A 23973-nucleotide genomic window follows, 5' to 3' on the forward strand; every position below is an offset into this window, starting at 1 on the left:
AACCTCTTCTTTGTAATATTAAAGGAGATAATATATTTCTTCTATGTTTTCCCCCAATTAATTAGGTAGCAAAAAGTATATCTCTTTATAAGTAGAATTTTTTTTTTTATTATGTTTATTTTTGGCTGTGTTGGGTCTTCGTTTCTGTGTGAGGGCTTTCTCCAGTTGCGGCGAGTGGGGGCCACTCTTCATCGCGGTGCGCGGGCCTCTCACTATTGCGGCCTCTCTTGTTGCGGAGCAGAGGCTCCAGACGCTCAGGCTCAGTAGTTGTGGCTCACGGGCCCAGTTGCTCCGCGGCATGTGGGATCTTCCCAGACCAGGGCTCGAACCCGTGTCCCCTGCATTGGCAGGCAGATTCTCAACCACTGCGCCACCAGGGAAGCCCCCTATAAGTAGAATTTAAAGCAACAATCTCCTCTCTCTCAATGGGCTCAGGACAGTGAGTCTAAAAGACCTATTGGCGGAGGCACAGAATCAATGGGGGGAAGGGGTTTCAAACCACAGAACTAAAGATTTTGAAGCGTCTTCCTAGGGGTGTGCTTGTCCTCTTACCCTTAGAATCTGAGCTGTAGCAGGACATCGTGTTGTTATCAACAGGATGATAAAATGGGACAGGGCTGAGAAAATCTATCTATAACACCGCCTCATATATCCATGTTCTGTAACTCCCTTGAACAAAATGAACGCTTCCCAGGCAGTCAGGACCTATACTCCAGAGAGAGTGGCAGGGAGCATCATATGGGTGAACAGTTAATCAACTCTACTGCCTTGATGACTCCAGAATACATCACTAGCAAATCTCCAACATTTTAACTACTACCTCTGTGCATAGGATGTTCCAAACCTATGTCTTTAGCCCTATCCTCTCTACCAAGCTCCAAACCTGCTTCTCCAAATTACTGTTTGAAATTTCTAGCAAGATAGCTCTCTCTTAACTTGACCATGTGCAGAGTTAAATTCACCTTCTCCCTCTGTTTACAGTACCTGTGCTCACTTTCAATGAAACACAATTTCTGAGTCTCAGTTTCCTCATTTGTAAAATGGGAAGGATACTTTCCTTGTAGTATTTTTTTTTTTTTTTTTTGCTTTAGGTAATATGCTTTTTCTTCCTTGTAATGAATGTCCTGGCAACTTCTAGAGTACTTTGGGAGACCTGCTTGCGAGTGAATGGGCCTCTCTAATGCCAGAGTTTTATTTTTAGAATGTGTGGGGCAGATAGGGAAGTTATAGGGAATACAGTTGCTGGTATAAATTAAAAGCCAGTTTGATTTCGTCTCTTAAACCTCACCCACATATACCAATGAGCAGTCAAAGATGTCTATACGTGTCAGACGTTGTTCCACCCTTAAAATAAATTACCTTGCTGATAACAGCCTTATTTAATGGCTACAGTATATTATACCTACTTGATTTCTTTTGCCCAGAACGTGTGCTATTTCTGCCCTGACGGTATATCTCTCCTTGTAGTATTGTTGAAAGGATCAGACAGCACAGTAAATAGTAACAATGACTGCAACGGTTTCAGCTAATTCTGTTACATATTATATTACCAAGTCACATACTGGATTCCAACGCCACAGCCTCTCTCACATTTGCCATTCCTTTCTATCCTCCCTCCTGCTCCTGAAGAACCACTAGGAGCCACATCAATAGGAGTATTTGTTCTACCTTCAGATACAGATACTGTGTATTTCCCATTAGCTGCCTACAATAGAGGCATTAGGGCCACCAGAAGTAAGAATCTCCAGGAGGTTCTGGGGGAAAAGCCCTGCAATAAATTATTTGTGTATGAATACAAATGATTCCAGGGGAGTGAGGAGTGACACTTGTCCATCCGTGCAGATGAATCATAGCATGGTCCCTTACCTAGTGACAGGAGATCATCAAACATTTTATTCGGATTCAGTTTCTACTGGACAGTGAAAATTTAAAAATAAATATTGAATATACAAATATTTAAAATGTGTACACTCTCATATTAACATTTTCATTTTCCTTTTTAGGATCTTTAAGAAATTTAACTACTTTTGATAAAGTACAGAGTGGCTATTTAATCTAGTGGCTTATAATGTGATCCAATTACACAGAAAAAAATTAATAATCATGCAGTAAGAGTTTGTTTGCAGAAAGTAGACACAGACTTTTTTTTAAACATTGATTAATGAAAAAGCATATCAATGATTCATGGATCATATGCCTTTAAATTACCTTCATTTCATTCTAAATTTCAAATAGATACCAATGACTGAGTTAACAAAATCATGACCAGGAATTCTAGAGAGGAATGCAAAGCCAGAATGCAAAATATATCTGAAACAGCTCAAGACCTTCTGTACTCCCTGGTTACTGCAGGCTCTTAAGCTTTAAAAGTAAGAGCAAAGGTAGAGGTTAAAATGGGAAGAGAACTGAGAATAGCCAAAGCCTGAGCCCACCTGGCACTGTCCTCAAAACAGTAATTACATATCACCTACCCATGCGATTCACACTCAACTCACTGTCCCTCAGTTACACACATATACACTCATGGGTGCCATCGAAGGCAGAACAGAAAAGTCAACCACCACTGATAAAACTTCACAATTCAAATTCTATCAATCTCCAATTCTGATAGGGTCAAATCTATTGATCTTTCAACTAGACTTCATGGATTCAAAATCTCTAATAAATTTGGATGTTGACCAGTCTACAGTTTAACTTTTTAACCTATTTACAAAAGGAAAGGGGGAAATCCCACTCACTTTACTTTGCGCATGATTCTAACAAAAGTGGATTTTTTTGTTAATTACAAAATATATAATTAGAAGGGAATTAAAGATATATAAAAATGAAAAGAACACAGAAAGATGTTAAACCTCTGATTATCCCCCACCAAAAAAAAACCCAAATAAAATTAAAAAGCAATAATGAACTGAGAAAATAGGATATACAATCAATAGGACAACAAAAGGCTAATATGCTTAACATATAAACAGCTCATATAATACGTCCTGCCAGAATAAGAAGACCTTAATTTTTAAATAATGAGCAAGGATGGACGTTAAAGGTCAAATAAGAATGGCTACCTATGGCCAGTAAATAATCCTAAGGAAAAATATTCAACCTTCCAGCCATAAACAATATTTTAAAATTTCACCAATCAATGTACCAAAGACTCTAAAAACATTAAAGCATTCGGTGCCTAAAGGGTAATATATGGACGTGTAAATGGTACAGCTTTTCAAGAAAATAACATGGCAAAGTGAAAAGGTAAGTGAATGAGTAAAAAACACAAGTGTAGAATAGCTTGTATAGTACGCTCCCATGTATATGACACATATATTCTTCAGAGGTAATTCATATACATACAGGCACAGGAACAACAAGCTTAACTCACCAGGCTTCCCCCTCTAGTGGAAACATATGTATCCAAACAGTATCTTTTATTGCAGGGGTTTTTTTCCTAGGGAGTGGGAGCCTAGGATAAGAGGCAGACTTTTTTACTGCATAAACTTTCTTCTGTTTGATTATTTCCCCGTACTTCTTCTATTACGCATTTAAAAAGAAATAAACAAGCAAATAGGAAAAAAATAATAACACCTTTTGTGACCTTTGACCCAGTAATTTCTATTCTAAAATACTATTTTAAAGAATTAATCCGAAATCCAAACAATTTATAATGAAGCTCGTGGTAAAATTATAGCAGTGAAAAACTGGCAACCTAAATATCTGATAAAAGGGGAATAGTTGGATTGTGATATATGCAGGTGATGGGAAAATATATTTTTGAAGATGTTTAATGAAGAAATGTTCGTAATTCATTGCTAAAAGTGTGAGCATATATACACAGAAATATACATACTGCATTGAGAAAAAGAGTAGAAGGAAATATGAGTTATAGCTACTGGTAGAAATATTAATAATAGAAGAAGCAACAGATGAAGTCCAACTAGTATGGATGTAGCAGAAAAACTAAATAAAGCATAAAACCAGTATGGTCTAATCAGAGTAAGAGCTAACATCCCCATGCCTCCTTCAGAAGGCCTGAGGACAACTCTTGTTATAGCACTGTCCTCTAATTAACAATCATAATGGTAGCTTTGTGTCTCCAGTAAAAGATTAAACTTTGTGCCACTCATACTATACAAAAATCTAAGATATCTTTTCAAAACCAATTTGGCAATAAGTATACGTCAAAAGCTTGCTAAAAAAAGTTCACACACTTTGACCCAATAACTCCATTACTGGGAGTCTAGTCTAAAGAAATTATCCTAAATGTAGAAAAGCTTAATGCCCAAAAATTTTTAACCGAAGAACATGTAGAACAATCAAAATATAAATAAAAAGAAAAATGGCTAGATTTATAGTAAAATATTTTGCATTAATTTCATGTTTGAAAATATAACTCAGAATTTAGATATATTCATTCAACAAGCACCTAAGAGACTTCCCTCCGCTTAATTCTTGAACTTTAAAATGTGAGCAAATGTCATAACCATACCACCAAATAAAATTATTTCAAATTTACCTTGTGAAAATTACAAAATCTAACAAGGAAACAAATTTTTACCATTCACATGAACAAAATCTGTTACATGCTTGCCAAGAGGTATCATCTAACAGTACTAAGACAGTTAAGTATTTAACAGCAAATCTACAACACATAATGTCATTTGGAGTCTAATTACAGCAAATTCTCAACTACACTTGTAAATAAGGACTTCACAGTCTGGAAAAGGGGTAAAGAATTTACTTCACTCTATAATCTAGCTATCTAATTTGAGATTAAATCTCTTGCTCTGAAGGAAATGGTAGAAAATAAGGAACTATGGATAACATATAAAAAAGGTTTTAAAGACAGTATTGTTAATTTGCAAAAAAGTTCTCCAAGTTAAACATAAATAAAAGGTGAATACTACCTATAGTTCAGAGCTAATTCCTAACTCTCTCTCTACATACACATATATGTACATATGTCAATATCTATGCATGTGTGTATAATACATCTATATAAAACAAATCATTATTTCACAAAAGTCAGTCAATAAAAATGACCTAATGTGTTTAATCTGAATTTATAGAACAGTTAAAATGGATATGACTGTTTAAATCATAGAAACAATTTTTTTAATCTTATGAACAGGATTCATCAAAAGTTTTCTTTATATTATACATGCTAGTTATAATAACACAATTTAATGTTCATAAAACTTTTCAGGAATGTGTGCCACTTGTGGATAACATTTAATCATGCCTCACAATATATTCCTATGAGGCAGAGTTACGAACTACGTATAAACATCATTAGGTAAGTACTCATACAATGAAAAGTCCAACTACCAATAAACAGCTATGTCTGTCAGCCTGGCCATGATATCCTATATCTACTTTTCACACATTTACCTATTAAATAACCTGTCTTTTGCATGCCATTCTTTTAATATTCCAGAAAGATGCAGTGTTGAAACTGAAAAGCAAGAGAAAGTAGCCATTTAATATGAGAAAACATACATCCATCCCAAACTTCAGTGATGAAAACTGATTTCGCCATCTTCTTACATTTAGCAAGGAAAAAGGAAAAAAAAAAGATTCAAACATAAAGCCTTCAATTTAACAAATCCCCACCTGTAGTTTTAAAATTCTTTTGGTTGATTCACTATATGTGCAAAGGTAGAGGGAAGACACAGTAGGAGAATTAACTTCAAAAAACAGCTGTTCCTAATTTCTCTTGAAATTAAACTACTATAACACATTTTGTCTTGTTTATCTCTGTATCTCCAGCACCTAAACTAGTGAGTACCCAATAAATATTTTTTAATGAAGGAATGACTCTCTTAAACCAGGCATGAGGCACTTACAGAATCCTTTGGTTTCCTCTAGTCAAGGCATTCAAAGGGGAAGCGTAAGGAATCTCCTTAGAGACCTACTTTAGCATTGACCTCCTCGTAGTATCCTTAAGCTTCAGCCTCTCAATAAAATACTATCGTTTAACAGCATGAATGTTACTAAAACAATTCCTTCACACTGATTCCTATCTCTATATACAAAGGGTAATTTTTTTAAAGAAATAAATTAATCCATTTAGTTGTGGGTGGTAGATATCTGTTGTTTTGTTATTTTTAATAAAACAAATCCTCAAAAGACAATAACCTCCCTCTCGCCTACATCCTTAAAGGAAATAAATCAAGCTTAGGAAATAAACAATAAAAAGATTGTAGAGGGCTAGAAGAGGGCTATTTTATAAAGAATGGTCTAGCTGTTACATTTAACACTGGTGAGCAGTATGTGCTGCAAAATGCTACATCCAAAATCCACTCCCCATCTTTTGTCCTTAAATCCCAATGTCATTAACTCGAGAAGCCGCAGACATAGAGAACTTAGAACAGATTAAGTTCTCCTAACGGACAGTAAAAAGTCATGTGGGATCTAGATTCCTACCCACTGCTATATTTAAAATGGATAACCAACAAGGACCTACTGTACAGCACAGGAAACTCTGCTCAATATTATTTATGTAACAACCTAATCAGGAAAAGAATTTGAAAAAGAATAGACACATGTATATGAATAACTGAGTCACTTTGTTGTACACCTGAAACTAACACAACATTGTTAATCTACTATACTCCAATATAAAATAAAAACTTTTAAAAAAGTCATGTTGGATTTAGAAAAAAGAACTCTCTTATTCCTGATCCATTGTATAATTCCACTGTTGACTAATGACACCTATCAGTATCCACATGTGTCTCCTAAGTGATAAAATGCCAAGAGTTAGCCGGATCACAGCTAGCTAACAAGTAGCAAGGAGCATTTGGCAGCCACCGAGAGACTGCTCATGGGATTGTAAGTAGTTTAGCAATGAAACTAGATCAGCCTGTTCAAATTTTCAACAGAGCTTACAACCTGGTGCTAAGGAGGTGTGAAAAATTAGAAATCTGTTTCTAACATTGTCTTTTTAAAGTTCTTCATCATAAACAGTGAAGCTAAAAAAACAGATTTAGCATGTCAAAAACTGTCTATGCAACCACCCAATAATATTAATATCCAGCCTTTGTTTCAAATTTACTTAGTCTATTTTCTATACTCTCAATATCAGTTTTAGAGACTAGATACCTGATATACATAAAGATACTGAAGATACTAAACAGAATTAAATGTTCTGGTGCAGAGATAATTGCATCAGTTAAGACCGACAGGGAAAGGAGTGAAAGATTTAACAATTATTAAATGGATAGCTGGGCATAAAAAATATTACTTTGCCGATGTGTCATTGATGTCATAAATGATAGACAAGTAATGCTTGGGAGTATGGATTTGGAATTAAATGATTTGGTGTGCTTAGAAATAAAAACACTTGCCTTGTGCAGACAGGCAAATTCATGATTAAAATGACTATCAATAGAGGAAATAAAAAGGCTAATATATAAAAATAAGAATTAATTTAAAACTAATCAAGAGTTTATAGAAATATGGTTATTTATAATATAGAAATATGGTTATTTGTAAAATTTAGTAAAAATTTCTATCCATTCTTTAAAATAATTGTTCTTGCTATAATCTCTCATTTGATTTTTTTTCATAAATTTATTTATTTATACGTATTTAATTTTGGCTGCATTGGGTCTTTGTTGCTGCACGTGGGCTTTCTCTAGTTGCGGCGAGCGGGGGCTACTCTTCGTTGTGGTGCACGGGCTTCTCATTGCGGTAGCTTCTCTTGTTGCAGAGCACAGGCTCTAGGTGCGCGGACTTCAGTAGTTGTGGCGCACGGACTTAGTTGCTCCAGGGCATGTGGGATCTTTCCAGACCAGGGGTCGAACCCGTGCCCCCTGCATTGGTAGGCGTACTCTTAATCTTAACTACTGCACCACTCCATCCACTCTTAGAGCTAAGCTATATACATTGGAAATACAGTACTGGGTATACTTGATAATAGCACTTAGTCCATTTCAATCCAGCTTGAAGATTATACATTATACCCATGCTCCCACCTGCCCATGGAATCTTGATATATATTGTCTGATATACATAGTTCTGTTTGTGTCATCCTTACAGAGAGCAGATTTTCTTTTATATCCACCCAGAATACTAGTAGCTTCCTAACACTTGCTGACCAACACTGGGAGTCATCCCATACTCAATTTCAATGTATTAACATCAAAATTAACACCAGACACCAGACTTCCACTTATGCCGTGGAGGAGTAAGTGGGACTGAACTTGCCCTCTTGCTGCAGACAACTAGAAAACTGGATATATGAAACAACTGGTTTTAGATACTGGACAACAGGCAGTGCAGACCTGTAAAACTTGCAAAAAGAGGAACATACAAGATTTGAGTCCTATCATAACCCTAGTTTTCTGCCTCAAGGCACATTCCAGAACAAAGTGCAAGGAGGGAACAAATCCAAATACAACACAGTGGTCTCAAGTTGAAGAGATCAAGGAATTAAACTGGGGAGGATTGAGGCAGCTGGAATTTGTGGGCAGAGTATCAGACAGGAGGGGGCTACACAGCAAAATAACTCCAACAATCTGCATAGGAATCCCTTTGCCCATGTATAGGGTGGAACTCCACCAAGCCAGGCAAAGAACTGTTGCTCACAGAGGGCTGGGAAACCACTAACTACTCACAGGAGAAACTTCAAGAACATTACTCACAACGAACACCAACAGCATTCGGTAGAGACCCACGGGCCACACTTCAGAGGTAGCACTAAACTAGTCCTAAAGTAAAAGTAGACTTACCCTAACCATAGTGTGTAATTTTAACAACCCAAATAAGCTTTTAACAACATGCAGTGTAGCCAGATTAATTTGGCTAGAAAGTAGCTTTAAGTAAAGATAAATATTTTTTAAAAAGTGATACCAAGTATCAAGTCAGAGATATTAAAATAACTTTCAGGTTGGTGAATGACATGGCCACTGGGGGCAAGGGGAGTATGGGAAATCTCTATACCTTCTGCTCAATTTTGCTATGAACCTAAAACTGCTCTTTCTAAAAAAAGTATTTTTCAAAGCATTTACACTGGGTAATGGGGCTTCTTACTTCCCTCTCTCTGCTGTTCTGTGTTTTGCAAATTTCTATAATCAAGAAAAAATTATTTTAAAACTTAGTCATCAGTTCATATCTCCTTCCCCAAGCTAATTTTAAATTATTATCTATGTGTAACATTTTCCTCAAGTACAAATGAACAGTAACAGTTTACTCTAATAATAAGTTAATAACCAAGAAAATATCTTCTTTATAAATAATATAAATTACATATCCCAAGAAATTAAGATGAGTGGAAAACATTTAAAAGCAGTCTAATGTTTTTCCTCTGGCTACTAAGCACTGAAAATAACTTACTCAGAATTTCTTCCAGGCTTTACGATTTTTTTTTCTTTTTTCACCTCATGCAGAAGTTTATTGTAGAACTGAAAATAAATTGCATCATTTAAAATCTCTCTCTTCTACTTATTTACAAGACAGAAACAGACTCACAGACTTTGAAAGCAAACTTATGGTTACCAAAAGGGGAAACGTGGTGGGGAGGAATAAATTAGGAGTTTGGTATTAACATATACACACTACTATATACAAAATAGATAATCAACAAGGACCTACTGTAGAGCACAGGGAACTCTGCTCAGTACTCTGTAATAGCCTACATGGGAAAAGAATGTGAAAAAGAATGGATATATGTATATGTTTAACTGAATCACCTTGCTGTACACCTGAAACTAACACAACATTGTAAATCAACTACACTCCAATGTAAAATAAAAAATAAATTTAAAAAAAAACAACTCTCTCTCCTTATTTCTGTCTTTTAAACAGTGCACACAGCAGAAGCTATATGTATAGGCAGCACCTCCTCACCATAAGACATCATTTCTCTGGTGCCCAGCAGGTCACATGCCAGGTGGTTGCAACCCATGCCACAGAACCAAGTCTAAGATCAGCAGTTCAGGACCTACCTTCCTTTCTGAGGCTCTTCAAACTTGGGATCACAGACGTGAACACTTCATTCTGACCGGGTTTTAGTAACCTGTATCCCCCACAAGTTTAGGGAACTGTAAATCCTCCAATATCCTTCTACTCCCTGCTTCATCAACATTAATAGTCTCCTCACTAAAAGTCTGAGGCTCCCTGATGTGGACTGAAGTCACTATAGCTTATTTCTCTACCCTCAGGTTTCCATGTGATGGGGACTTCTAAGGAGTCCATGAATAGAAATGAGAAGAACTTGATCTGACATTCTTATTTTTCTTAATTCTTCCTGTTAATTCTCTTTTCTAATCTTTGCACATGCTATTTTGGCATTTAGATCTATTCTGCTTTATATCTGCTTTCCTTTAGCACTCACTTTACATTCCCTACTACTTCTTGCACCTTCTTTTTAAATGTTTCACCTTGTTCTAACTTCCTTAACCCCAGCCAAATCTGTATGATCATCTAGCTATAACATATTTGGTGACGTCTTTAGTTAGACCTACTTCATTATTGCCATGTTTAAAGTATCCACATTAATATGCACCATTCATTGAGGCTAGTGCTTGTAATTCATTTTCCACTTTCCCTAGAGGAATTCTGGAAGAGTTTTTCTCATAACAAATTCCAGCAATGTCTCTGATCTGTACTCCTTAGGGCACATGCAGAACAGGGAAGAAATGCTTCAGAAGAATACACCCATAGACACAGGTCCCAGAACTCTTAATACCACAGAAGGAAGTGGGCAGGTGTTTGAAGGAAAAACCCAACTTAGGAAAGACACAGGATAATTCTTCTCTGATTTTCAGAGGGTATAAATGTATATTTTTAATCCCTATTTGAAGCTATTTTTAAAAAGCTCCATATAAAATAATTAGAACCACAGGGGTTTTGTCTAGGGCTTAATCCATTTCCTAGTATTAGTTTTAAATATTTAGACATTTACAGCATTTGCTCTTTCAGGACATTTATTTATCTCTTTATTAGACAACTCTTAAGCATCTAGTTTGTGTAAAGTATTGAGAACCAATGAAACATCATTAATTTAGGACCCACTAAGGCAGAGTTTGTGGCAATATGGTAAAAGAATGCATCTTTACACTAACAAAGAGTTTAACAAATTAGCAGCATAAAGATAATTCTAAATATCTAATGTTAGAAAGAAAAACACTTTCAAACACCCTGATAAATTCTACAAATAAACACTTAATGCTCATCACCATCAACAATTAGTAAGCTCCTACCATTGTTCTAGGTCTTGAACCAAAAAAAAAAAAAGAAGAAGACACAAATTTTGCCCTCAAGTAATTTTCAGACTTGTTAATCGGAAGAAAAATATAATTAAAAATAAGATCAGTAACACAAAGTGGCATATGATTGGTGTACAGGCAACAAAACATCAAGAATTCAGAACGGGAAGAGACCACTGTAAGAGACTCTTGACAAAAGGGCTTTAACTGACAGAGGAAATTGTACTTAAGCTAGGTATTAAGGGAAATGGGATAAGCAGGAAGAAAAGAGGACGTTTAAGTAAAGGATAATAGCATGAAAGAATTATCTAAATTATATACAACACTGTGGCCAAAATAAAATTCTCTATGTACCTGAAAGTAATAAAATGTTTCACGAAATATTCCATTATTGAGACAGACTTCTCGTATCACTATGCAATAGAAAGATTTTACTCTATTATATAGAATATGATAGAGTAATAATAGGAACTTATATTTATACTATTTTATAGCTTATAAAATGCATTCACATATGAAAGTAAACATTTAATTATTTAGTAGCAGTTTATAGCAATGTTATTTTATTAAGAATTTCTCTACATAGTTCTCTTTTATTTTTTCAGATTTTTTAAAAATAAGCCTTTTTATGTACATTTGTAATTGAGAAAAATGTTCATCTAGAAGGCATTCCCTATGGCATTTCCTAATTAAAATTTAGGTTACCAGGTAAAGCTTTAGAATACAGAAATTTATTTTGTACCCCAAAACATAAGTAAAAACCCACATTTTTTTAAATATCAGAAAGTGGGATCTATATATCTATAAATTTAGATAAAGTTATTCTGATTCTTCAGTTATATTTGTATCTAAAAATAAATGTTTAAAGTGTATCTCTACATAAGGAGCTAAAATAATCAATAGATAAAAGAGAAAAACAGACAAGGGGAGAAAATAGGATTAAATACAACATGAACCTCTTCTAAATTAATCTCCAGATACTCAATTTCCAGTCAATTGCACTAAGAAGCATTTGGCATCCATGCGTGCCTAAATCAATGAAAAGAGTGACCTAAGAGATCTTGACTTCCTTAAGTCCCGATACAAATAATCAAACTCCTTGATTTTAGATATACAATCACAGCATAATCATCAAATTTGAAAATAAAAGGAGATAACTAATATATTTAGATTCTTGAATCAGTATCCCAAAAGAACAGGCACTCTGAAACACTGCACTAAATCTAATAAGATTAACTTGACAAAAATAAATGTACAATACTGTGCTTGAATCAAAAATCTTGTACAGGACAGACAAATATAACAATAGCCCATATAAAAAGAGAGGTTTTAGCTGACTGCAAGTTTAATATGAATTAATAGTATATTAGACCACCCTGCCAAGAGCTAATTTTACCTTAAATGCATTAACATAGAACTAAAAAAGGAGAGATAATAAGTCCTAGAAAGATGACGGGGAAAAAAAAAGACAAGTTGTGAGCAATGGTTGGAAGTATCAGTGATGCATAACCTGCAGAAAGTAAAGACTCAAACACTTAATAGGTTGTCAGCTATTACAGGGATTGGTCTTATTTTACATGGCTAAAGAGGGTGGAACTAAAACCAATGGGTTAAAGTGCTAAGAAGGCAAATTGTAACTCGACACCTCAAAGACCCTTTTTGTAACCATTACAGCTATCCAAAAATCTTATAGGCTGAGAAAATAACCATTTTGGGGTTGGGAGATGTCAGTGTCCAATCTCTGAAAGAGTAAAGGAACAGTACAGGTTGAAGCTGGGGATACTGCAGGGGCTTTATTCATTAAACAGAAGTTTGGATCAGATGAACTTTAAAATACCTCTCAAATACAAGATTACATAATCCTATTATTACTAAAATGTGGCCCAGAGCAATTGAGTGACTTCCAGATCAACAGAACTATTTGGTAAAGGAGCTGAGATTAGGATATATGACTCAGAGCTTAGTCTGCTGTATCTCGAAAAATACTGCAAAACAACATGATTCAACATCTTCCATGAAGAAATTATATTCCCAGGAAATATCACTCTGTGACCAAGTGAAAGATGGAGAAGTGGCAAGCTTACCTGTCAAAGTCAACCTAAGGCAACTGTTAGTACAACCACCACTCCCACCACCCTGCTCCTCCACTCAAACATTAAGAAGATAAACTGTTTCTCCATGATGTAAGTCTGTGTCGTTCCTATAGATCATGTGGACCAATGTTCCAAGGTTTCCAAACCAAAAATGGAAGATAAAAGCATGCTATCTATACCTATAGGAAAAACCTGACCATACCAGTGAAAGATTAGTCAACTGACTCCATACAAGTTGGTTTGATGGGTAAAAAGCAGAGTTCCAATCAGTAAATGGAAAGAGGCATATTACAATAAAACTCTATCTAAAATAATAAGCAATTTCTAAACACATTTACTCTTTCCAAATTCTCCCAGATGTTAGCAGAGAATTGCTACATCCTATATTAGTTTAAGCTTTTTAACCTAATCTACCCTATAATTAGAAACCATACTTTTTATTCCAAAACAGTTGAAGGGGATAAATTACACTAATATTGACAATTACAAAGCCAGTTAAATAGAAAATGTGTTATAATAGGTTCATGGTACCAAATCAGATTACTATGCTGTTTCAGTGTTTCCTTGGCATGCCAAAATATAATTTATAGAACGTAAGTAAAATATTTTAGCAAAGGTCTGCCTTCCTTAATTGACTTCCCTAAATGTCTGCAAAATTAAATGTGTTTAAAAGCAAAATAGTTTGCAGATCAACACTGTCAGGTGCACAATCTATTCCTCTATTTTTAACAGTTTCCTTATGATGAACCACAGTAATGTCCAGGAGAAATACCATGGAAGCTCCAAAACAGCAGATTAACTGAATTTACAGAGCTTTAATAAGCTTCTATTCTCCCCCCTCAGTTACACACACACACACACACACACACACACACACACACACACACACACTTCTAACTTCTTCTACAGTACAGACTCTTAGTTGCCTGGAAGGTCTCTCCTCTGAGTAGTGAGAAACAAAATTATTAGCTGGACATATTACTCCTCAGCTAAAAGATAATGTTCCCCTATTTCCCTTGAAGCTGGGTGTGTTCACTTGCCTGAAGTTTGGCCAAGGAGATAGAGATTTAAGTTGGAAGACTTACACTAAGGGGTATTGTTCCACATTCCCTTATCCCGAATTCAGCCTATAAGGTTGGCGTGATGTTTCAGCCTCCATCTTGGACCATGAGAATGAGACCACTCTAGGAATGCCAGATGCAATGGACTGAATGTTTGTGTTCCCCCAAAATTGATTTGTTAAAACCCTAATCCCAATGTGATGGTATTTAGAGGTGGGGCCTTTGGGAGGTAATTAGGTCATGAGGGTAGAGTCTTCATAATGGCATTAGTGCCCTGACAGGAAGAGACCAGACAGCTAGCTAGCTTTCTTTCCACCATGTAAGGACACAACAAGAAGTGAGCAGTCTACAACCTGGAAGAGCATCCTCCCTGGAAACACACTGTGCTGACACTCTGATCTTGGACTTCCATCCTCCAGAACTGTGAAAAATAAATTTCTGTTCTTCATAAGCCACTCTGAATATGGTACTTTATTATAGCAGCCCAAGCTGACTAAAACACTAGAATAAAAAGGTAGATGGGGTATAGATTCCTGACAACTTCATGGAACTGCCATTTCAGCCCTGGATTCTCAACCTTCAGATTTCTTTTATTTAAGAGGAACAACTTTTAACCTTATTTAGGGTTTCCAATTATGTGCAACCTAATCAACTCCTAACTAGTACATGTGCTGCTAAGTCAGGCTTACTCTCCAGTCTTCCCATAATATGACTTCCACACAACTCTACCTGAACCGCTCTTGCTGCATTGTCAAAAGTGGTCACCATGCAATCCTTGTCTTAGTTTACGCCTTTAGTGTATTTGACTCTGGTGATAACTCCCTCAGACTTAAGACCTCAAATCACTCTTTACTCATTCTCCTCCATATCTTAAAACATTGCTTTGTTTTTTCTTTTTCTTTTTTTAAACTCTACAAAATATTTTATTGCTTGGATGTGCAGAATAAATTTAGGAGGCAGAAGAATAAATACTGGCTCTCAAATTTCTTTGCTAGTGATACACAGAATACAAAAGGAATAGTTTGACAAGTTACAATCAGTTCAGTTTGGGATACACTGTTTGAGTATGAGTCTGAAACTCCAAAAAGAGTCCTAGATATAGAATTAAGTTGATTTTTTTCATACAAAATTATCTAGCACAATATATTGATTAATCAATATAATGCCAATTTATAATAACGCCAAGTTCTCATTATATGTGGGTCATTTCTTGAGCACTCTGAACTGTTACACTGACATACAGTACTTGCCCACTCCCATGCCAATATTACACTAGTTTTATTTTTAAAGTCTTGTTATTGCATAAATAAGTCTCCACACCTTATCACTACCACATCTTCTTCTTCCTCTTCAAAACTGTCCTGGCTGTTTTGGCTCTTTTTTTTATATATATACAGCAGGTTCTTATTAGTCATCAATTTATACACATCAGCATATACATGTCAATCCCAATTGCCCACTTCATCACACCACCACCCCCACACCCCCGCGGCTTTCCCCCCTCGGTGTCCATACATTTGTTTTCTACATCTGTGTCTCAATTTCTGCCCTGCAAACCGGTTCATCTGTACCATTTTTCTAGGTTCCACATGTATGCGTTAATATACGATATTTGTTTTACTCCTTCTGACTTACTTCACTCTCTATGACAGTCTCTAGATCCATCCACATCTCAACAAATGACCCAATTTCATTCCTTTTTATGGCTGAGTGATATTCCATTGTATATATGTACCACATTTTCTTTATCCATTCATCTGTTGATGGGCATTTAGGTTGCTTCCATGACCTGGCTATTGTAAATAGTGCTGCAATGAACATTGGGGTGCATGTGTCTTTTTGAATTATGGTTTTCTCTGGGTATATGCCCAGTAGTGGGATTTAAGGAAACTCCATACTGTTCTCCATAGTGGCTGTATCAATTTACATTTCCACCAACAGTGCAAGAGGGTTCGCTTTTCTCCACACCCTCTCCAGCATTTGTTGTTTGTACATTTTCTGATGATGCCCATTCTGACTGGTGTGAGGTGATACCTCATTGTACTTTTGATTTGCATTTCTCTAATAATTGATGTTGAGCAGCTTTTCATGTGCTTCTTGGCCATCTGAATGTCTTCTTTGGAGAAATCTCTATTTAGCTCTTCTGCCCATTTTTGGATTGCGCTGTTTGTTTTTTTAATATTGAGCTGTATGAGCTGTTTATATATTTTGGAGATTAATCCTTTGTCCATTGATTCGTTTGCAAATATTTTCTCCCATTCTGAGGGTTGTCTTTTCGTCTTGTTTATCGTTTCCTTTGCTGTGCAAAAGCTTTGAAGTTTCATTAGGTCCCATTTGTTTCTTTTTGTTTTTATTTCCATTACTTTAGGAGGTGGATCAAAAAAGATCTTGCTGTGATTTATGTCAAAGAGTGTTCTTCCTATGTTTTCCTCTAAGAGTTTCATAGTGTCCCGTCTTACATTTAGGTCTCGAATCCATTGAGTTTATTTTTGTGTATGGTGTCAGGAATTGTTCTAATTTCATTCTTTTATATGTAGCTGTCCAGTTATCCCAGCACCACTTATTGAAAAGACTGTCTTTTCTCCATTGTATATCCTTGCCTCCTTTGTCATAGATTAGTTGACCATAGGTGCATGGGTTTATCTCTGGGCTTTCTATCTTGTTCCATTGATCTATGATTCTGTTTTTGTGCCAGTACCCTATTGTCTTGATTATTGTAGCTTTGTAGTACAGTCTGAAGTCAGGGAGTCTGATTACTCCAGCTCCGTTTTTTTCCCTCAAGACTGCTTTGGCTATTTGAGGTGTTTTGTGTCTCTATACAAAATTTAAGATTTTTTGTTCTAGTTCTGTAAAAAATGCCATTGGTAATTTGATAGGGATTGCATTGAATCTGTAGATTGCTTTGGGTAGTATAGTCATTTTCACAATATTGATTCTTCTAATCCAAGAACATGGTATATCTCTCCATCTGTTGGTATCATCTTTAATTTCTTTCATCAGTGTCTTACAGTTTTCTGCATACAGGTCTTTTGTCTCCCTAGGTAGGTTTATTCCTAGGTATTTTATTCTTTTTGTTGCAATGGTAATGTTTCTCTTTCAGATTTTTCATCATTAGTGTATAGGAATGCAAGAGATTTCTGTGCATTAATTTTGTATCCTGCAACTTTACCAAATTCATTGATTAGCTCTAGTAGTTTTCTGGTGGCATCTTTAGGATTCTCTATGTATAGTATCATGTCATCTGCAAACAGTGACCCTTCTACTTCTTCTTTTCCAATTTGTATTCCTTTTTCTTCTCTGATTGCCGTGGCTAGGATGTCCAAAACTATGTTGAATAATAGTGGTGAGAGTGGACATCCTTGTCTCGTTCCTGATCTTAGAGGAAATGCTTTCAGTTTTTCTCCATTGAGAATGATGTTTGCTGTGGGTTTGTCGTATATGGCCTTTATTATGTTGAGGTAGGTCCCCTCTATGCCCACTTTCTGGAGAGTTTTTATCATAAAGGGGTGTTGAATTTTGTCAAAAGCTTTTTCTGCATCTATTGAGATGATTGTATGGTTTTTATTCTTCAGTTTGTTAATATGGTGTATCACATTGATTGATTTGCGTATATTGAAGAATCCTTGCATCCCTGGGATAAATCCCACTTGATCGTGGTGTATGATCCTTTTAATGTGTTGTTGGATTCTGTTTGCTAGTACTTTGTTGAGGATTTTTGCATCTATATTCATCAGTGATACTGGTCTGTAGTTTTCTTTTTTTGTAGCATCTCTCTCTGGTTTTGGTATCAGGGTGATGGTGGCCTCATAGAATGAGTTTGGGAGTGTTCATCCTCTGCAATTTTTTGGAAGAGTTTGAGAAGGATGGGTGTTAGCTCTTCTCTAAATGTTTGATAGAATTCACCTGTGAAGCCCTCTGGTCCTGGACTTTTGTTTGTTGGAAGATTTTTAATCACAGTTTCAATTTCATTACTTGTGATTGGTCTGTTCATATTTTCTATTTCTTCCTGATTCAGTCTTGGAAGGTTATACCTTCTAAGAATTTGTCCATTTCTTCCAGGTTGTCCACTTTATTGGCATAGAGTTGCTTGTAGTAGTGTCTTAGGCTGCTTTGTTATTTCTGCGGTGTCTGTTGTAACCTCTCCTTTTTCACTTCTAATTTTATTGATTTGAGTCCTCTCCCTCTTTTTCTTGATGAGTCTGGCTAATGGTTTATCAATTTTGTTTATCTTCTCAAAAGAACCAGCTTTTAGTTTTATTGATCTTTGCTATTGTTTTCTTTGTTTCTATTTCATTTATTTCTGCTCTGATCTTTATGATTTCTTTCCTTCTGCTAACTTTGGGTTTTGTTTGTTCTTCTTTCTATAGTTCCTTTAGATGTAAGGTTAGATTGTTTATTTGAGATTTTTCTTGTTTCTTGAGGTAGGCTTGTATAGCTATAAATTTCCCTCTTAGAACTGCTTTACTGCATCCCATAGGTTTTGGATCATCGTGTTTTCATTGTCATTTGTCTCTAGGTATTTTTTGATTTCCTCTTTGATTTCTTCGTGATCTCTTGGTTATTTAGTAACGTATTGTTTAGCCTTCATGTGTTTGTGGTTTTTACGTTTCTTTCCCTGTAATTGATTTCTAATCTCATAGCATGGTGGTCAGAAAAGATGCTTGATGTGATTTCAATTTTCTTAAATTTACTGAGGCTTGATTTGTGACCCAAGATGTGATCTATCCTGGAGAATGTTCCGTGTGCACTTGAGAAGAAAGTGTAATCTGCTGTTTTTGGATGGAATGTCCTATTATATATCAATTAAGTCTACCTGGTCTATTGTGTCATTTAAAGCTTGTGTTTCCTAATTTATTTTCATTTTGGATGATCTGTCCATTGGTGTAAGTGAGGTGTTAAAGTCCCCCACTATTACTGTGTTACTTTCGATTTCCTCTTTTTTAGCTGTTAGCAGTTGCCTTATGTATTGAGGTGCTCCTATGTTGGGTGCATATATATTTATAATTGTTATATCTTCTTCTTGGATTGATCCCTTGAGCATTATGTAGTGTCCTTCCTTGTCTCTTGTAACATTCTTTATTTTAAAGTCTATTTTATCTGATATGAGTATTGCTACTCCAGCTTTCTTTTGATTTCCATTTGCATGGAATATCTTTTTCCATCCCCTCACTTTCAGTCTGTATGTGTCTCTAGATCTAAAGTGGGTCTCTTGCAGACAGCATATATATGGGTCTTGTTTTTGTATCCATTCAGCGAGCCTGTGTCTTTTGGGTGGAGCATTTAATCCATTCACATTTAAGGTAATTATCTATATGTATGTTCCTATGACCATTTTCTTAATTGTTTTGGGTTTGTTTTTGTAGGTCCTTTTCTTCTCTTGTGTTTCCCACTTAGACAAGTTCCTTTAGCATTTGTTGTAGAGCTGGTTTGGTGGTGCTGAATTGTCTTAGCTTTTGCTTGTCTGTAAAGCTTTTGAGTTCTCCATCGAATCTGAATGAGATCCTTGCTGCATAGAGTAATCTTGGCTGTACGTTCTTCCCTTTCATCACTTTAAGTATATCATGCCACTCCCTTCTGGCTTGTAGAGTTTCTGCTAAGAAATCAGCTGTTGACCTTATGGGAGCTCCCTTGTATGTTATTTGTCATTTTTCCCTTGCTGCTTTCAATAATTTTTCTTTGTCTTTAATTTTTGCCAATTTGATTACTATGTGTCTCGGCGAGTTTCTCCTTGGGTTTATCCTGTATGGGACTCTCTGCTCTTTCTGGACTTGGATGGCTATTTCCTTTCCCATGTTAGGGAAGTTTTCGACTATAACCTCTTCAAATATTTTCTTGGGTCCTTTCTCTCTCTTTTCTCCTTCTGGGACCCCTATAATGCGAATGTTGTTGCGCTTAATGTTGTCCCAGAGGTCTCTTAGGCTGTCTTCATTTCTTTTCATTCTTTTTTCTTTAGTCTGTTCCACAGCAGTGAATTCCACCATTCTGTCTTGCAGGTCACTTATCCGCTCCTCTGCCTCAGTTATTCTGCTATTGATTCCTTCTAGTGTAGTTTTCATTTCAGTTATTGTATTGTTCATCTCTGTTTGTGTGTTCTTTAATTCTTCTAGGTCTTTGTTAAACATTTCTTGCATCTTCTCAATCTTTGCCTCCATTCTTTTTCCGAGGTCCTGAATCATCTTCACTATCATTATTCTGAATTCTTTTTCTGGAAGTTTGCCTATCTCCATTTCATTTAGTTGTTTTTCTGGGGTTTTATCTTGTTCCTTCATCTGGTACATAGCCCTCTGCCTTTTCATCTTGTCTATCTGTCTGTGAATGTGGTTTTTGTTCCACACGCTGCAGGATTGTAGTTCTTCTTGCTTCTGCTGTCTGCCCTCTGGTGGATGAGGCTATCTAAGAGGCTTGTGCAAGTTTCTTGATGGGAGGGACTGGTGGTGGGTAGAGCTGCTTCTCTGGTGGGCAGAGCTCAGTAAAACTTTAATCTGCTTGACTGCTGATGGGTGTGGCTGGGTTCCCTCCCTGTTGGTTGTTTGGCCTGAGGCAACCCAACACTGGAGCCTACCTGGGCTCTTTGGTGGGGCCAATGGCAGACTCTGGGAGGGCTCACGCCAAGGAGTACTTCCCAGAACTTCTGCTGCCAGTATCCTTGTCCCCACGGTGAGCCACAGCCACCCCCCGCCTCTGCAGGTAACCCTCTGACAGTAGCAGATAGGTCTGGTTCAGTCTCCCCTGGGGTCACTGCTCCTTCCCCTGGGTCCCGATGCACACACTACTTTGTGTGTGCCCTCCAAGAGTGGAGTCTCTGTTTCCCCCAGTCCTGTCGAAGTCCTGCAATCAAATCCCACTAGCCTTCAAAGTCTGATTCTCTAGGAATTCCTCCTCCCGTTGCCGGACTCCCAGGTTTGGAAGCCTGACGTGGGGCTCAGAACCTTTACTCCAGTGGGTGGACTTCTGTGGTATAAGTGTTCTCCAGTCTGTGAGTCACCCACCCAGCAGTTACGGGACTTGATTTTACTGTGATTGCGCCTCTCCTACTGTCTCATTGTGGCTTCTCCTTTGTCTTTGGATGTGGGGTATCTTTTTTGGTGAGTTCCAGTGTCTTCCTGTCGATGACTGTCCAGCAGCTAGTTGTGATTCTGGTGTTCTCACAAGAGGGAGTGAGAGCACGTCCTTCTACTCCACCATCTTGGTTCAGGACCTCTGCTTTGTTTTTTCTACAAGCTTTTCTTCCTCCACCTACCCCTAAAATGTTGGCATTCCCTAAGATTACTTCATGGTCCTCTTCTCAATTCTACATGTCTTCCTCAGACGTACTATGCCAGTCAAGAGAAAACAGTCAATGTTGATACTACCAAACCTCTATCTCCAACTCAGAATTTGCTAAAAGCTCCAGGTCAATTTATTCAAATGTTTTCTGAGCACATCCATCTGACTATCCCCTGGGCAACTTACATGCCACATTGCTCTCTGTTCTACCTCTTAGTTAATGATACATATTCATTTAGCTGTCCAAACCAAAAACCTCGGAGTAATCCTCAATTCCTTACTCTTGCCTGATACGCAATCGGTCACTAAGTATTCTAGAGCTTATAGTCTATGGCTCATATCTATCTTCTCTGGCAATGTCCTCACTGTCACTTTCCCAGATTACTGTAATAGTATTTGAACTGGTCTTCCTTTCTCCTATCCTCACTCCTCTCCACTGTGAGGTCAAAAGATCATTACAAAGCATCGATCTCTTAAAGTTGCTTCCTTGGTCATCAGTGGACCCGCATACCTATACGATAAAGGCCGGATACCTAAACATGGCACATGCAGCCTGCCCAGATTTAGCTATGGCTTCTTTCTACAGTAAAAAGCTGAACAAACTGAAAAATCAACAAACCTTAGATCTGTAAGAGAGGTGAGGTCGCAAACTACTGCCCCCAAAACTGGAGAGACACACAGGCAGATATAGAGAAATACAACCAAACAGAAAGGAAACCCCTCAAAAGGAACCTACCCAGAAACCAGTGCCTGGGTAGGAAAACCTGTGCTGTAATTGACAAAGTGCTAGAGACTCAGTATGTACAAGTCTGAGAGATTTAAAAAAAAAAAAAGGGGGCAACCAGTCATGGAGGGCCTCCATATCATCGTGAGTTTTATCTCCAGGAACCCAACCTGGTTCTTACAGTGAAATTCAGAGAAAAATCCCCTCATGCTTCTAGCAGGGGGTGGGGGGAAGCAACCATTCTGAAATATGCTAGAGCATTCTATTCTTAAAAAGGCCTGCCCTCAGGAGAAACCAGTTTAGAGCCTAAACTGCTGGGGTTTCATCAGAGCCGAACCTACTTGGAGTAAGTGACATACACAACCCCAGCCTCCTCTAGGCATCCTCTCCCACCTAGAAAGTTTAAAAAAAAAAAAAAAAAAAAAAAAAACCACAAAAACTGAGAAGCACTGGCAAAGTTCACAATCCAGAAACACAAGCTCACCAAAAGACTGAGACCTAATCCTAGGACTATGGAATATATGGTCCCATCTTTCCACTGTATTACTAAAGGCCTCCTTACTGCAGTTCCTTTTACCCAGCACATCATGTCCACCTTTCAACAAAAAGTTACAAGGCATACAAAAGGACAAAAACACAGTTTGAAGAGACTGAACAAGCATCAAAACCAGAGTCTGATATGGCAAGAATGTTGGAATTATCAGACCAATAATTTTTTAAACTATGATTAATATGCTGACGGCTTTAATGTAAAAAGTAGACAACATGCAAAAACAGATGGCTAATGTAAGCTAACCAGATTATTATTGCTAGAAACTTCTCCCTTTACTTTGACTAAATGACGTTTGACTTATTTTAATAGTGCTTTCTCCTTTTAACTGACTTTATTTTACACTGTTTTTAGTTTATGCTAAATGATATTAACATTTATCTTTGAAAAGATCACAAAGATTATGTAACTTAAAGGAGATTTTAACAAAGACTTTCAAATGCATGAAAGTAACATTTTTAATCCATGTGATATGTGGACATTTGAATATTTCCTAATGATATTAAAGATAAAAAGGAAGCATCAATAAAAAGAAACAATGTACAGGCAGAACCTGACTTGCAAATGTCAATCCCGTAAATTTGCCGCATCTGAGAAATTCAAGCCCCTGGGCGGGCTGACTGCCAAGATTCCAGTTCCCTTTTGTGCAGCTACTGTTAAACATTCCCCTCCAGTTTCCTGTTCTACCACATCCAACTTAGCTACCGCACTCCTTTAATGCCATCTTGACCCCATCCCAATACTACTCCATCTACCCTCAACTCCCGTTCTTCCTTTTCTAGGTGCAAAAGGTTCTCCATCTCCTGAATGATCTTTCATAGATCAGTCCCCCTGTATGACTACTTCACCCATCCCCCTAACCGCCCAAAGCCCATATCTCCTTCCTGTCACAGCTGCAAGGACACTCATTCTCCTCTTGCCACCATCACTACCACAGTTGGTGAAGAAATCTCTCACTGCCAATGGGTGGGGAAAAAAATTGAAATACTCCCAGTTGTTTAAGGCGTATGGAAATTGGGGTAGTGGGGGGGGGGGAAGGAACATTCTTCAGTTATTGAAATTGTTGTAAAGCGAAATA

At 37.0% G+C, this 23973-nt stretch overlaps 1 protein-coding gene across 4 annotated transcripts in view; it reads right to left on the minus strand.

Moving 5' to 3' along the window:
* Positions 1-23973, minus strand: part of SSBP2 (single stranded DNA binding protein 2) — a 294633-nt gene that overhangs the window by 223916 nt on the left and 46744 nt on the right. Inside the window, exon 1 of one of the 4 annotated variants that reach the window (XM_068533605.1) lies at positions 3374-3431. The exons of the other annotated variants lie outside the window; for them this stretch is intronic. Within the exon in view, the coding sequence (XP_068389706.1) occupies positions 3374-3399 (26 nt within the window). The 5' untranslated portion in view covers positions 3400-3431. Of the gene's footprint in view, positions 1-3373; positions 3432-23973 lie in introns of those variants that run through there. 4 annotated transcript variants of the gene reach the window in all.

This window comes from Eschrichtius robustus, chromosome 2 (genome assembly GCF_028021215.1).
Source record: "Eschrichtius robustus isolate mEscRob2 chromosome 2, mEscRob2.pri, whole genome shotgun sequence".
In the NCBI taxonomy this organism is placed as follows: domain Eukaryota; kingdom Metazoa; phylum Chordata; class Mammalia; order Artiodactyla; family Eschrichtiidae; genus Eschrichtius; species Eschrichtius robustus.